General features: G+C 42.1%; 1 protein-coding gene across 1 annotated transcript; it reads left to right on the forward strand.

Annotated features, from left to right (window-relative positions):
• Nucleotides 1-3,470: 3,470 nt before the first annotated feature.
• On the forward strand, nucleotides 3,471-14,715 carry LOC146566613 (uncharacterized). The gene is made up of 5 exons (XM_085287848.1): nucleotides 3,471-3,714; nucleotides 12,607-12,732; nucleotides 12,816-12,978; nucleotides 13,098-13,290; nucleotides 14,587-14,715. The coding sequence occupies exons 1-5, from the start codon at nucleotides 3,471-3,473 to the stop codon at nucleotides 14,713-14,715; spliced, it is 855 nt and encodes a 284-aa protein (XP_085143974.1).
• Nucleotides 14,716-16,270: the final 1,555 nt, after the last annotated feature.

A 16,270-nucleotide genomic window follows, 5' to 3' on the forward strand; every position in this document is an offset into this window, starting at 1 on the left:
AGTCAGAGCTCTTTTGAGCCAACCATCCCTTTAACGTTAACTAGTAATGACTTCATGAACTTCTTCACAAATAAAATTTTTATCATTAGAGAAAAAATTACCAATAATCATCCCACAGATGTAATATTATCTACAGCTACTCTTAGTACCATTGATATTAAGTTAGACTCTTTTTCTCCAATTGATCTTTCTGAGTTAACTTCAATAATTACTTCCTCCAAACCATCAACGTGTCTTTTAGACCCCATTCCTACAAAACTGCTCAAAGAAGTCCTGCCATTAATTAATTCTTCGATCTTAAATATGATCAACCTATCTCTAATAATCGGCTATGTACCACAGGCCTTCAAGCTGGCTGTAGTTAAACCTTTACTCAAAAAGCCATCTCTAGACCCAGCAGTCTTAGCTAATTATAGGCCAATCTCCAACCTTCCTTTCATATCAAAAATCCTTGAAAGAGTAGTTGTCAAACAGCTAACAGATCATCTGCAGAGGAATGGTTTATTTGAAGAGTTTCAGTCAGGTTTCAGAGCTCAGCACAGCACAGAAACAGCTTTAGTGAAGGTTACAAATGATCTTCTTATGGCCTCTGACAGTGGACTCATCTCTGTGCTTGTCCTGCTAGACCTCAGTGCAGCGTTCGATACTGTTGATCATAATATCCTATTAGAGCGATTAGAACATGCTGTAGGTATTACAGGTACTGCACTGCAGTGGTTTGTATCATATCTATCTAATAGACTCCAATTCGTGCATGTAAATGGAGAGTCCTCTTCACACACTGAGGTTAATTATGGAGTTCCACAGGGTTCAGTGCTAGGACCAATTCTGTTTACATTATACATGCTTCCCTTAGGCAGCATCATTAGAAGACATAGCATACATTTTCACTGCTATGCAGATGACACCCAGCTCTATCTGTCCATGAAGCCAGATAACACACACCAATTAGTTAAACTGCGGGAATGTCTTAAAGACATAAAGACCGGGATGGCCGCTAACTCTCTGCTTCTTAATTCAGATAAAACTGAGGTTATTGTACTCGGCCCTGAAAATCTTAGAAATATGGTATCTAATCAGATTCTTACTCTGGATGGCATTACCTTGGCCTCCAGTAATGCTGTGAGGAACCTTGGAGTCATTTTTGACCAGGACATGTCCTTCAACGCACATATTAAACAAATATGTAAGACTGCTTACTTCCATTTGCGCAACATCTCTAAAATTAGAAATATCCTGTCTCAGAGTGACGCTGAAAAACTAGTTCATGCATTTATTACTTCCAGGCTGGACTACTGTAATTCATTATTATCAGGATGTCCAAAAAACTCACTGAAAAGCCTTCAGCTAATCCAAAATGCTGCAGCAAGAGTCCTGACAGGGACTAGAAAGAGAGAGCATATTTCTCCTGTTTTGGCTTCCCTTCATTGGCTTCCTGTTAAATCCAGAATTGAATTCAAAATCCTGCTCCTCACATACAAGGTCTTAAATAATCAGGCCCCATCTTATCTTAATGACCTTGTAGTACCATATCACCCTATTAGAGCGCTCCGCTCTCGCTCTGCAGGCCTACTTGTTGTTCCTAGAGTATTTAAAAGTAGAATGGGAGGGAGAGCCTTCAGTTTTCAGGCCCCTCTTCTGTGGAACCAGCTTCCAGTTTGGATTCGGGAGACAGACACTATCTCTACTTTTAAGATTAGGCTTAAAACTTTCCTTTTTTCTAAAGCATATAGTTAGGGCTGGACCAGGTGACCCTGAATCCTCCCTTTGTTATGCTGCAATAGATGTAGGCTGCCGGGGGATTCCCATGATGCATTGAGTTTTTCCTTTCCAGTCACCTTTCTCACTCACTATGTATTAATAGACCTCTCTGCATTGAATCATATCTGTTATTAACCTCTGTCTCTCTTCCACAGCATGTCTTTATCCTGTCTTCCTTCTCTCACCCCAACCGGTCGCAGCAGATGGCCGCCCCTCCCTGAGCCTGGTTCTGCCGGAGGTTTCTTCCTGTTAAAAGGGAGTTTTTCCTTCCCACTGTCGCCAAAGTGCTTGCTCATAGGGGGTCATATGATTGTTGGGTTTTTCTCTGTATCTATGAAGCGCCTTGAGGCGACTTTTTTTGTGATTTGGCGCTATATAAATAAAATTGAATTGAATTGAATTGAATTGAATGTAAAAGAAAATACTAATGGACCCAAAACTGAACCCTGTGGAACCCCGCAGGTTAGGGCAGCAGTGTTAGAGGAGAACCTATCAGTCCTAACAGAAAAGGTCCTTTCTGACAAATTGAAAATGATTGAAAATGTGACGTCATTCTGGGGTAAAACCGCAAAGGATTGTGGGTATGAGTGGCAAGCGGTACTAGCGCATGCAGGCTTTCACATGAAAACAGTCACACAGCGATAAAAAGAAACACAAAAAATGTCAAGAAGCTGTTTTATTATTAAGTGCAATAGCCGGTCACATGACAGCCACAGGAAGCCGACGGGTAAAGAGATCGGTTTTTATCGGATTACGTCCCAGAACACTCCAGCTCACATGTTAGTCTGCTCCAAGCATTCCCACAAAGGTCAGTCTTCTGTTGTAGTTATTACGTAATTTATCATAACATAATTGTTGATGTCTCACATTCTTCACCCAGCATTTCAGTGGCTCCCCTCTGAGCGACGCCTCCGCTGCATTTCCTGCAGGACTGAGAGGAGGAGAGCCACCTTCGTCCCCAAATCCACTCTGCTTTTTAACTCATTTCCCACACCATAAACATAAACTACTCTACACTCTTTTATACTGCCGACACTTTATTTTTATTTATTTTTTGCATTGTTGATTTGTTTTTCACCGAAGCAGCTAATAAAGCATGATGGAATACAATTTTGCCTCTTTCTTGTAAGATTCTATAATAGAATGAAACAATAATGCCAGTTATAAATAAAGACAATAAATTGAATGAATTACGAAACACTTATTTTATTTCGATTAGATCTGAAAATGTTGTGTAACACTACAACCTGAAACGACAAATAGATTGTGTTTATGCCCCTCCCTAGGGCCAGCTCCCCCGCTGACCCCAGTAGGCACCCCCGTCCTCCTGCACCCACCAAGGCAAGGGAGCCCAGGTTGGGGCCTACGGCAGCAGCACCGCCCAGCCCCTCAGGACCCGGGGCAGCCCACCCGACCCCACCGCAGAGGAAACTGTACCCACCCCGACATTCAATCATCTCCCAGACTACACAAGATAATAGACACCCGGGTTAAGTTTATTCTCCACCTCTCCTATGTCTCTCCCCCACCTGCAGAGTGGACTCCTGCAAGGATGGAAGAACCTCCCTGCCAGTTGAAGAGCCCTTTAGTTAGGCCGATGCACCAGTGGCCCCCTGTGCCAGGGCTGAGCCCCGTGCACCCACCCGCCCACAACCTCGGCAACACACCAACAAGGACCGAAGCCCCCAAGGCCCAGCCAGAGCCCTAGCATGGAGGCGAAGCACCCCCAAACCCCAAGCCCCCACGCCTGCCCCGGATCCACTCAGGGGCAGCCAGGCTACCAGGCCAGTAACCTAGGTCCGCTAGCACAGACCCTCCCCCAGCCCTGCTGCACGCAGCCACAAGGAGAACTCCCTCTAAGACGAACCAGAGCCACTAACCAGGTTATGACCACAACCCCTGGGTTAAGCCCTCCAGGGATAACTCCAGGGATGATGTTTGAGCTGATAAATGGTAGGTCTGAAATCTCTAGATTATTGCATAGTGCCTGTTCAACATCTAGCCAGGGCTCATCTAAGAAGGTACGTTTTAACCATCCTGAGATGAACTGAAGCCTGTTGGCTGAGAAATATTGTTGAAAATTAGGCAGAGACATTAATACCTCAATATTTAATATTTCCAGATTGTAGTAGGCCGGGGGAAGAAGAATTATGGAAGGAGCAGTTAATTGGAAGAACTGTAGATTTTTACCAGTTAATTGAATAATTTGAAACTCTTGAAAACCAGTTTATTAGAGTAATTACCTCAGAAAGGTTGGTTTGTGAGTTTTGGAGGAAAAGCAAGAATCATCCGCATAGAGACTGATTTTATGTTTTACATTCTTGCATTTTATGCCCTTAATTGTTGTAGCCTGTCTAATTGCTGCTGCATCACTAACTGGTGGGAGTGGGTTGGTGGGGGAATGATGGACCAAAGTGTCTCTATTGTTGGGGAAGGTGGAGGTGTCAAGGCTGTTTGAGGGTGTTGGCCAACAGCAAGTTGTCAGTGGAGTGGGGCTGTGTGCTTCCTGAAGCGAAAATCTGCAATTTAAAGATGAAAGATGAATTGCTCACAGCTGACCAATGAACATTTGCATGCATGCGTAAGAGTTGCACTGACCCCATTTCACCCAAAGTTTAAAATTCTAGCTGCAAATGTCCATGAAACTGTCTCCCACTGAAATGAGAGCCAGCTCTGTCTTGCAGTATGATTTAAGTTACATTGTGTTAAGTTTGAGGCAGCACGGTGGCATGGTGGTTAGCACTGTTGCCGCACATGTAACCCTGGAGAGTTACTAAGGGTTTTAGTGTGTTATGAGTGATGTTAGTATTTTGAGTTCATTGTTAAGTTTTATTAAGTTAAATTATTTTGTTGAGAATTAATAAAATAGGAGATGTCTATAATGTCCTGATGGTCCTTGAAGTATACAGGGGGAAGTACCGCCTCCTGCCGTTCACTGCGTAGCAGCTACGGATATCAGGAGAGAGGGAGAGGAAGAAAAGTCCGTTTTTTCCAAGTGGAAAGCGTGGTTGTTTTTATTCAGTCAGATTATGGAAATAAACTATCTGGAAATTGTTGTTAACCAGAAAGGAGTTTGTTACTGCTCGGATTCTTCTGGTTGTGCTACAACGCTTCACCATCGCCATTTTGAAGCTCCAGGAGAGCCCATTTTATTGGTTACTTTGGTCAGGTTTTTTTACTTGGGAGTACAGTTCGGTGATGATCCAGTCCAAAGATGGCGAGCCACCCTTCCAGGATCCTTGAGATGATTGTTTTAAGAAGAGAACTAAATTCTTTGGACGAACCGTGAACTGTACAAACTCTACTTAAGTGGTAGGACAGATTTGCACCTCATTCCTCCTTTGCACATCCTGCAAGGAGAATCCTCATTGCTGGACTCACACTTAAGGGTGTCGGCGGACACGAGAGAGAGACTGAGTCAAATTCCCCGGGGTTGTGTGTGTTTTGTTTATTATTTTCCATGACTTGGGCCCAATTTTTCCTTTCATGTACTGTTATTGTTTTCATTGTATGTGAGATTCTTTAATTGTGAATACAAATTGATCAAGCCAAGTTCTCAGAGCGTTTCATTTGTCATCCACTCTGCTCCAGTAGTCGAACCTCAGCTACAGTATTGGCCCAACACACAGGTAACCATTTAAATCTGTATCCCAAGTGTTGAAAGGGGTGTTACACACAGCAAGAAGGTCCTGAATTCAATTCCAATATCAGGCCGGGGTCTTTCTGTGTGGAGTTTGCATGTTCTCCCCGTGTTTGCGTGGGTTCCCTCCGGGCACTCCGGCTTCCTCCCACCGTCCAAAGACATGCAGCTTGTGGGGATAGGTTAATTGGATAATCCAAATTGTCACTAGGTGTGAATGTGCGAATGAATGTGAGTGCGAATGGTTGTCTGTTCCTGTGTGTTGGCCCTGCGACAGACTGGTGACCTGTCCAGGGTGTACCCCGCCTCTCGCCCTATGACAGCACCCCCCGCGACCCTGAAAAGGATAAGCGGAAGCGAATGGATGGATGGAATGGATAGATGTATGTGTTAGGTTTGTCAAACATGTTTACCGCACAGCTCAAAATTCTTCTCAATTTTCCTGGATATTTAGTCTTTTTGTGGTAAATTGCTTGTACCTAAATGTTCTCCCAAAATAGTTGATTCTGTACCATTCACAGAGAGTTGGGGAATGGCTGCAATCCCAGCATTGTAAGATGGTGAATGATGTACCCTTAGGCCCCCTCCTCGATTCAGAGATGGTTCTTCTATTTTCACGTACTTCTTCAGAAGTCACTTGGATGAGTGACGAAATGTTACCTCCAGATGAATAGAATCAACATTTTGGGATTTACTTACGTGGATGACTGACCATGCATCAAGACACTTTAATGTTGCATGTGCAACAGATGTGGTAAAAAGTAATGTTATTGTTAAATTGTATTCTGCTTATAGTTAGTACTTGAAGTGGATTGTCTGTTCAGCAGATGATTTAATGGGTAAATGAATAATTGATCAGGAGTTTCCAGACAAAAATATATATTGCTAAATAAATGTTGTATAAAAATGAAAGAAAATATTTCTGTTGGTTCATTTAAACTGTTCAGACCCCAGATTTATTGGATCATAGAGGTAGTGGACCTCTATGATTACACACAGGTGCACTCTGTTTAGTCATTCGCACTCATCAGGCAACGTCTATGGGCAACTGACTGCACTCAGACCAAAGGGGGCTAAATAATTATGCACACCCCACTTTGCAGTTATTTATTTGTAAAAAATGTTTGGAATCATGTATGATTTTCGTTCCACTTCTCACGTGTGCACCACTTTGTGTTGGTCTTTCACGTGGAATTCCAATAAAACTGATTCATGTTTGTGGCTGTAATGTGACAAAATGTGGGAAAGTTCAAGGGGGCCGATTACGTTTGCAAGACACTGTATTAGCAAAAGACAAGAGTGGGTTTACAGGAAACACTGTTAAATGTTCAGTTTCTATGCCATATGTTAAAACAAGTTCTAGAGTGTGATTAACATGATGGGTGGGTTCTTTTACATTCAAGATCAACAAAAGTGGCCAAGAAAAGATTGAAAAATGTTGCCTGGTCTGATGGGTCTCAATCTCTGCAACATTCAGATTTTAGGGGCAGAATTTGTCTTAAACAACATAAAGCATGGATCCATCCTGCTGCTGGTGTAATAGCGTGGAGATATTTGGTTGGCACAATGTGGGTCCCTTAGTACCAACTGACATCATTTACAGACCACAGCCTACCTGAGTCTCAGTTAGGGCTGGGCGATATATCGAGTTTTTTAAAAATATCGATATATTTTTATACAAGATATAAGATGTGACAATATCCTTTATATCGATATAGTCTATGTTACATTATAATTATAGTTGTGGAGCCACAAGTTTGCCTCTCTTTCGTCCACTTTTGTCTCTACGCAACGTTACTCAACCTCGCCTCTCTCCTTAACTGAACACAACTCCCCCTCCTCCACCATCGCTTCACCTGCAGGCAGCGACAAGATGGACACGGCAAATCTCCGTTAACGAGTTACTGTGCATCGCCCTGTACAGAGTCAACGTATTAACGAGCTAACCACGCTAACGCCATGCAGCCCAGAGCGGCTGCACAGCCTAAAATCCTTTCATTCTCTTAAAATTTGACAGTGCACCTTTTGTATGAATTCTGGTTGTGCTTGATGACCGCGAACCGATTTTATGTGGAACATGGCACTCAGCAATCTGTCAAAAAATGTTTTAGTACGACTTTGGTAAGCTACGGAGCTGCACCGCTTGATGGATTGTTGGAGCATTAAGGCTACCGAGGAGCCTCGCGCAGTAAAACGTACTCTGCTTCAATGTAATATTACCGTATTGTGTGTGTATAAGGACATAAATGGCACCTGTTATGAAACATGGTTACGAAGATGATTTCAAACTCCAGGCTGTCAGTCACACAGTAGAAGTTGGGAACAGTGCAGCTGTGAAATCTGTCTTTGTTATTATGCTCAGTGTCCGTTGACTTTGAGTGGGTGGCCCCCATAGCCAAACAGTTTGTCCTTGTCCTCCCTGAGTGGAGTTTGTAGCATTTGGAAAGTGTTGGCTGGTATGATGTTCGCTTGTGCTCCAGTGTCCAACTTGAAGGTGAGTTTTATCTTATTTGGTCCCAGTAGTATGTCTGCAAACGGACTGTCTCCATTATCTTCTGCAGCTATGGTGTCTATGAACAGCTCTGGCTCTGAATCGTTAGCCTCTAGTACAGTGTGCACCTCTCTGTGTCCTGTTTTTCTTTCCACGTTGCTCTTAGATCTGCATACTTTTGCAAAGTGGTTGAATTTATTGCATTTCAGACACTGCTTTCCTTTGGCTGGGCAATCAGTTCGTTTGTCGTGATTCCTCCCACATGCCATGCAGGCTTTGTTTTGGTGTCTGAAACTTTCACTTGCTTTGCTGGTTCGTGGTAAGTTTTGTGGTTTTGCGCCTTTGCGACATATGGCATGCACTTCATGGTTGTCGTTAGTCATAGCTTTTAGCTGTGACTGTGCTAGCTCATAGGAGCGGGCTATGTCTATGGCTTTCTCTAGCGTAAGAGTCCGTCCTTGGCTAAGTAGCTTCTCTCTGACGTGAGGAGAGTTGGTTCCAAAAACTATTCTGTCTCTGACCATTTCTTCACTTTTTTCATAATCACAGTCTTTAACAAGGAGTTTTAGCTCTGTGACGAAGTGCTCAAAAGACTCACCGCTGTCTTGTGTTTTTTCGTGGAATTTGTATCTGGCGAATATAGGGTTAGCTTTCGGCGTGAGGTACATTGTGAAGCCGTTGTAATACGTTTGTAGCGCCTTAGCTTCGTCTTCTGTTAGGTTCCACGTATTACTTATATCTCATCCTTTGTCTCCAAGCCACAAAAGTAGAAAGCTGCACTTTTGTTCCTCTGACTTGTCTTTGAGTGGTCCAGAAAACATTAGCTGTTTGAAGCGGCGCCAGGCGTCGGGTAGGTTGGACGAGTCCCAGTCCATTCTCGGGGCTGGTACACCGTAGGCTTCCATTTTCTTCCTTTTTTTTATTTTTTATTTTTTCGAGTGGGTCCGCTGAGTTACTCACTCTGACACCATGTTGTGTCTTCACTGCTTATGAAGGAATTGTCTCGGAGTCGTCATATAGATTCTTTTATTCCGTAAATATAGAACAACGCATCCACACCACTGTAAACTGCTAAGCTAGCACATGAACACCAGCTGGCGTACCTATCTACTTCCGGTGATTTCAAAATAAGAGTTAGAACATTACAATGAGTACATATCCATATTTTATATTTCTAAAACGAAAGCTGACACTTGTGAGACTTCATCAGAGGTGTAAGCATCACAGCAGATGCCTTTGTGTCAAAGTAACTGAGGATAAAACAGAAAAAAAATGAAGGAGATTTTCCTGGTCTGAGTATAAAAATATTCTGCAGTGGATCAAACACGAAAGAAAACCATGAATCAACATATGAACATTACCTGATGCTGCTGAAGTGAAGCAGAGCAAAGTTACAGAGGGTTTATTAGAGACACAGCTAAACGTTTTGCATAATTTTAAAGTTTACATTTATTCTGTATTGAACAGCAGAAATGAGGTTTTGTTGCTGGAAGGGGAAAAAAGAAACAAACAAACAAAAAAAACAAAAACAAAAAAGAAACAGCGCCTGAAAGCGCTGTAAACAACAGTCTTCTTTTGCTGCTGGTTCAGTCAATTATGTTTGGAGAGTGACAAAACCTGCACCTTCAGAATCTAGCGCCAAAAAAGATGTAAACATAAGAGGCGGACCCGCCGACGCATCAGAATCAGTGAGCTGCCGGCTTTCAGCCCCGGCATCTTTGTTTACGTCTTTGTGCAGAATCCGTGTAACTGCTCTCATTTACTGTTTTAGCTGTTTGGTGGTTGTTGAAATTTTCTGAAGTTTAACCTGAGATTCTGGCGTTTCAGGCAAAATTTATTCATATTGAAAAATCGTTTCAGGATTTTAATGGATCAATATCACGTTATCCAACCTAGAATCGATTTTAATCAATAATCAAAACCCTCCCCCAGTGAAATGCAGTCGTGGAACAAACTGTCATTATTTTTCAACACAGTCTTCTTTGGTGACATCTGCTGGTCAAAATATGAAGCGCAGCTTGAATGGAAAACTATAATGAAGCACTTCATTATGTTTAATATCATGTGACAGTTCTGTCTGATATCGGGCTGCTGTTGTGGTGCTTTGCACATGTATTTTTTGTGTGATTAAAAAAGTTTTGAAATTTGATGAATAAATAATTTTGATGAATATCCTTATGGTGGTAGACTTCCGCAGGCACAAGCATTCTCCACGGCAACCACTGAACATCCAAGGTATGGACATTGAGGCTGTGGACAGCTACAAGTACCTTGGTGTTCATCTGAACAACAGACTGGACTGGACTCATAACTCAGACGCCCTCTACAGGAAAGGGCAGAGCAGGCTGTACCTGCTGTGGAGACTCAGGTCATTTGGAGTGGAGGGCCCACTCCTGAAGACCTTCTATGACTCTGTGGTGGCCTCTGCTATCTTTTATGGTGTGGTCTGCTGGGGAGGCAGCATCTCTGCTGGGGACAGGAAGAGACTGAACAGGCTGATCTGAAGGGCCAGCTCTGTTCTAGGATGCCCCCTAGACCCAGTGGAGGTGGTGAGTGACAGTGGTGAGTGAGTGGCTAAGCTGTCATCCCTGTTGGACAACATCTCCCACCCCATGCAGGAGACTGTGACAGCACTGAGCAGCTCCTTCAGTGGGAGACTGCGGCACCCACGGTGTGGGACGGAGAGCTTTCGCAGGTCTTTCTTCCCCACTGCTGTCAGACTCCACAACAAAGACTTTAACTGATCAAACACACACATCCACTAATGTGCAATAACACTAATGTGCAATAATCCTTTCTGGCATCGTTGTATTTTTACTCAGTTGTATACAGCATTTGTATTCTATTTTTATCTTATTTTATATTTTATTCTATTTTATTCTACTGTATATAGTATTTTATTCTATTCTGTACAGTTGTGTACTGTATTTATTCTTATTGTATTCTAATTTTTGCTTCATAACTTTTGCACTGTCCACTTCCTGCTGCGACAAAACAAATTTCCCACGTGTGGGACTAATAAAGGTTATCTTATCTTATCTTATGTAAACATGTGCTATGGTGTGGTCTTCCTTTGCTTGTGACTTCTTGATGTTTGTAAACATAATAGATATAAAATAAAAACATAGCATACAATAAAATACAACACAGTCATATAACAGGTTGGGAGTATGAGAGTTTTAGACGTGACTGATTATTTGGTGAAACGGTGATATTTTCCTCACTGATAGGTTTATAGCTTGAACCCATCCGCTGGAACGTTGAGGACAATATAATTACACAGCAAAGCAAGACACGAGTAGGCAAAGTTCTTCATGTTACTCATGCATGAGGGAGTCCTGCCTGGAGCCAAGTGTCGTTCCACCACTTGACCTCCGTCAGACTCTCAGCCAGGTCCCCCATAGCACTCCTTTTATTGTGGTTACATGAATATGCATAGGGTCATTAACATATAACATCTTACATAGGTATACATGTGAACAAAGAATACTGTGTGTGTGTGTGTGTGTGTGTGCGTGTGTGTGTGTGTGTGTGTTTTTAGGCTGTGGGAGTGTGTGGGCGTGGTGTTGTCTTCTCCCTCTCCTCCTCCTCCTTCGTTCTGGCCCCTCCCCTTGTCTCTCTCTGCCCCTGCCTTCTCCTTTAGGTCACACCTGCTGCTCATCTGCTCTCGTTACAACCAATTACCCTCAGGGGTGATATAAGCTGGAGTAGAGCAGTGTGGAGGAGGAGGGAGAGGTTTCTGGTGGATTTCCTCTGGGCTGGTCAGAGTGTGCTACTAGCCTAGGTGTGGAACAGCCTGCTGCGTGTGACCAGCCTTCTGGTGTGTGGCTCTTTGTGAGTAGTGTTTAACTGAGCAGTGATTGCCCATGAGTGACGGCGGCCTTCATTAGTTTGTGTGGCCTGCCTGGATATTGTTTGCTAGCAGCGTTGCTGTCTCTTTCTGTTGAAGCCTTATTGTTGCTTTCTTTGTTGAAGTGGTCATTACCACTTTGGGTTGACCTCCCTGATTTCTCATTAAAGCAGCGGTGCTGTCTCCTTTTGTTGTTGCCATTTGTATGATTATTGAGGTGTTTGCCTACAATAAAGATCTATTTTATGTTAAATACCTCTGCCTGGCGTTCTTTTCATTCCACCTGGATCTAACTGTTACTGTCCCCCACCCTCATCGCCTAGACTTTTAAGTGGGGACGTAACACCACGTCAACGCGATAAAGCGGGCTAACCCGTGTTAGGATTTACTCGGTGTTAAAGCATTATTGTGGCTTAAACGTGTTAATGCCGACATCGCGACTAACGCGATTAACAATTAAACCAGCGCAGTCTGAGTCAAAATCCCTGATGTTGCTGTTAGCTAATTTTAGGCAATTTGTCCAATGTCTGTCCATTCTGCTGACAGCCCTAAAATAAAAGCAAGGGGTATAAGTGTATTTAGTCGTGTATTTATTTATATGCCTGAAGAAAAAACTTCTTACAGTTTTGATGCCTAAGCTTTCTCAGTACTTGTATCACTCTCTGCAGTCGCCATTACAGAAATGTCACATGTCGTCATTTTGAGTACTAGGCCTTTAACATTTTAAAAGAAGGCATAAATTAGGACTATGAATAAGTCAGCTGTGTTTATGCTGTAAACTACACTACTGCTAGTTCTGCTGCTACTGATGATGATGACAATGATGACGATAATCGTAATACTGTATATGCTTTGGTAATACAGCCAATCAAAACGTACAGGAGAACATGCGAAGGAGACGCATTCCTCCACGGGAGGATGCAGTCTGTCATGTTTCTGCTGGAAGGGACAAACTGGGACTTGATATCCACTACATAAATGCCTTCAAAGGTAAGTTGGTCTTTAGTTTGGATTAGATTTGGAGTTTGTCACTTTGTCTTTTGTCACTCACTTGGTATGCCTATGCAATTCAGGTCGGGGCATTTTCACGACTGTTCCATTCCAAAAAGGAGACTTCCTTTTGGAATACAGAGGTAAACTCATAACAAAAGAAGAATGTGAGCGGAGACACAGAGTTTATCATGACAGCCTGAAGGTGTTCATGTTTGAATTCAAGTTAGATGGAAAACTCTGGTGGTGCATATTATATCAGTGTAGTTTGATTAAGATTAAATTACACATTGCTTTTGATTTATGAAAAAAAAGCTTCCTAACAAAAACTAGTTAAGCTAATACTTTTTTGCCTAACCCCACAGTGTGGATGTATCTCAAGAAGATGGGTCATTAGGCAGACTTGTCAACGACAACCACATCAGTCCAAGTGCTAAGATGAAAATATTAAATATCAATGGAAAGCCCCATCTATGCTTATTTGCAAGCAGAGACATAAGTCCAGGCGAAGAAATAGACTATAATTATGGTGACTCGGATTGGCTCTGGAGATGCAAGGTATTTCTACAATTGTACTTTTTGGAACTGATAAATTGCATACCGTAAGCCATTTTTACATTTGTACCTACTCAAATTGGCTTAATGTGACTTAGGGCATCTAGTTTTTCACTGAAATTGAGTATCACCTACTGTGCCTGGGGTCCCTATAGCAATGCAGCCGAGCATCCAGTGATATAAATGCCACAGCAAGCATGGACGTCAAGGTGACAAAATGCCTGCTGCTCAGTCTATACTTTAGTGTTCAATTCAGGGATCACGCTGTTAATTTTGGTCGCTATTTCAAACATTTCAGAGTTTCAAAAATGATGGCTTGGATTTTCACGAAGGAGGCGCACTCATAACTTATCGAGTGACACCATTGACCAGCCACCTGGTGGCATTCAGTCTGTCTATGTCAAATTTTCTGATCACTTTGGATCACTTGGAACCTTGGTGCAGTAGTTACTGAAAAACTACATGGTACTATAACCTACTGGAAAAACAGGGGTAGGTACTAATGGAAAACAGGCAATTGTGATGGCTGCCACATCAAAGCCCTCTAAAAGCACTAAAAAAATATCAGCAGGTATGCAGAAATAAAAAAATGGCTTTCGGTTTCTAAATTTTAACAGTGATTGATGTTTAATGTGATTCTACACAGCAAAATCTCCAGTGTTAAATTAACACTGGAGAGTGTCTATAAGGGTCCACACCTCTGAGTGTTAAATACAACACTGTTGAGTGTTAAATTAACACTTTTGACAGTGTTATATGTTTAAAAGTAACCTAGTCAGTTTTGAAGATTAACAATGGCTAACACTGAGCAGTGCTGATTTTCTAACACTGGAAAATAACTCAAAATGTTAGAAATATTCCAGTGTTAGAAAATCAGCACTGCTGACTAGGTTACTTTTAAACATTTAACACTGTCAAAAGTGTTAATTTAACACTCAACAGTGTTGTGTGGACCCATATAGACACTCTCTAGTGTTAATTTAACACTGGAGATTTTGCTGTGTAGCCTCTTTAGTTAGATTCATTTTAAATTTTGGCCCTCGAAGATAAATGGGCCCTAGTGACAGTTCGTTGCTGCTACAGGTGATTGTTTTACTCCTTTAGCAATGGCTTAAAAAATAAAGAAATCACACTGACTATTTGTCTCTTAATCATAGGGCCTTAAATTCTCTATACATGACAGTGAATATTTTAAAGACATTAGCTTGAAACTTATCTTTCTCATACAGTTTATTTAATGTTTCAAAAGCCTCTTCAAAAATGCACTGTATTTTCATTTTCTATCTGTTACACACGAAGACTGAGACCAGCCAGATTCAGAAGACTGTGAGCTGCCTAAAGCCGCAACCAAACAGCTTTCCAAACAATGATCTGGACCTGAAACATCCAGAGCCTGAAAGGGTAAATATAATCCAGTGTACCACTTAATGAACTAATAATTTAATCTGTCATCATTCTTTATGGATGCTGTGTGTGTGTGTTTGGCAGTCACCTGGGTGTGATGTGATTTACATGGAGCGTGGCTTGTAGGTCCTTTTCATTGTTTCAAAGTGCAAGTCTGTATAACATCTGAGTGTGTGTGTGTGTGTGTTAACCACCCAAATGTGACTTAGGAGGACCACACTGTTATTGGGGGACTCCGTCAAAGTTTGCTTCATGGTGACATCACTCTGGTTTTAGGAGGGGTCTTCTCGTATTTCTTGACAGTTTGACCTACAGCATGCAGAACTGACTGCATGTGCTTTGTTTCTATGTTGAAATTTTTTGAAACTCAGGCTTGAACATTAAGATAGATAGTACTATACAACTTCTTAACTTGTTTTAGGCACTTTTTACTGCTGTAGTGCATGGGTTCTCTCTGGCTGTGTACTCTGGCTTCTTCCCACAGTCCAAAGATGTAGCTTATGGGGTTAGGTTAACTGGTGATTCAAAACTGCCCTTTGGTGTGAATGCAAATGCTTGTCCTTCCATGTTAGACTGGTGATCTGTCCAGGTTGTACTGCCCTATGGTAGCTGGTATAGGCCCCAAACCTGCTACCCCACAATCCTGATAAGGATAAGTGGAAGAGGATGGATGATTGCAAAGGAATCAGTTGTTAATTATTGTAGCCAGTATTTTTTGAGTGGAAAGCCCCCCCCCAAACACACACACACACATGCAAATTAAAAACAGAAGCACAGGCCTGCCCAGTACAGTTGCAAGAAGAGCACTTGGTCTAATCTTTGTGCCATCTTTTCTTTGTTGCAGGATCTTGATGAAGAAATGCCTCAGCAAGGCTCAGAAGCCATGCATTCTTCTTCAGTGCAAGATTTTGAAGAGGTAACATTGACCTAGGACAGATTTTAATGAATGTTTCTCATGCACGATGTGTACCTTACGCTATTTGCCGATAGTGAAATGGTTTATTCATCCTCTTGAGTGATGCATTTTTAGTAACTGTCAGATTACTGTTCTTTTGTCTTCATTTTCTATCTGTTACACACGAAGACTGAGACCAGCCAGATTCAGAAGACTGTGAGCTGCCTAAAGCCGCAGCCAAACAGCTTTCCAAACAATGATCTGGACCTGAAACATCCAGAGCCTGAAAGGGTAAATATAATCCAGTGTACCACTTAATGAACTAATAATTTAATCTATCATCATTCTTTATGGATGCTGTGTGTGTGTGTGTTTGGCAGTCACCTGGGTGTGATGTGATTTACATGGACGAAGTTTATTAGTTGATATCTGCAACTGAATTGAAAACACACCTTTCCAACTGTCCAAAACAAATAAATGTTGCAATATTTTGCTAACAGTGTCACAATCATCGTCTGGTGTGCACAACAATATCATCTTTGGACAAGTGCATTCAGTGTGTGGGACCGGTTTCCTCCCTCAAGTGGCTTGGCTATAAGTGCAAAGGTGAGACATTTAGTGAATAGGTACAGTGTATAGTAAAAAGCATTAATAGAGTTCAACAAGTTAAGACTAGCTGAAATG

This window comes from Mchenga conophoros, linkage group LG9 (genome assembly GCF_057382185.1).
Source record: "Mchenga conophoros isolate Kocher_MC1m ecotype Shallow Benthic linkage group LG9, M_conophoros_male_GT1.1, whole genome shotgun sequence".
Classification (NCBI taxonomy): Eukaryota; Metazoa; Chordata; class Actinopteri; order Cichliformes; family Cichlidae; genus Mchenga; species Mchenga conophoros.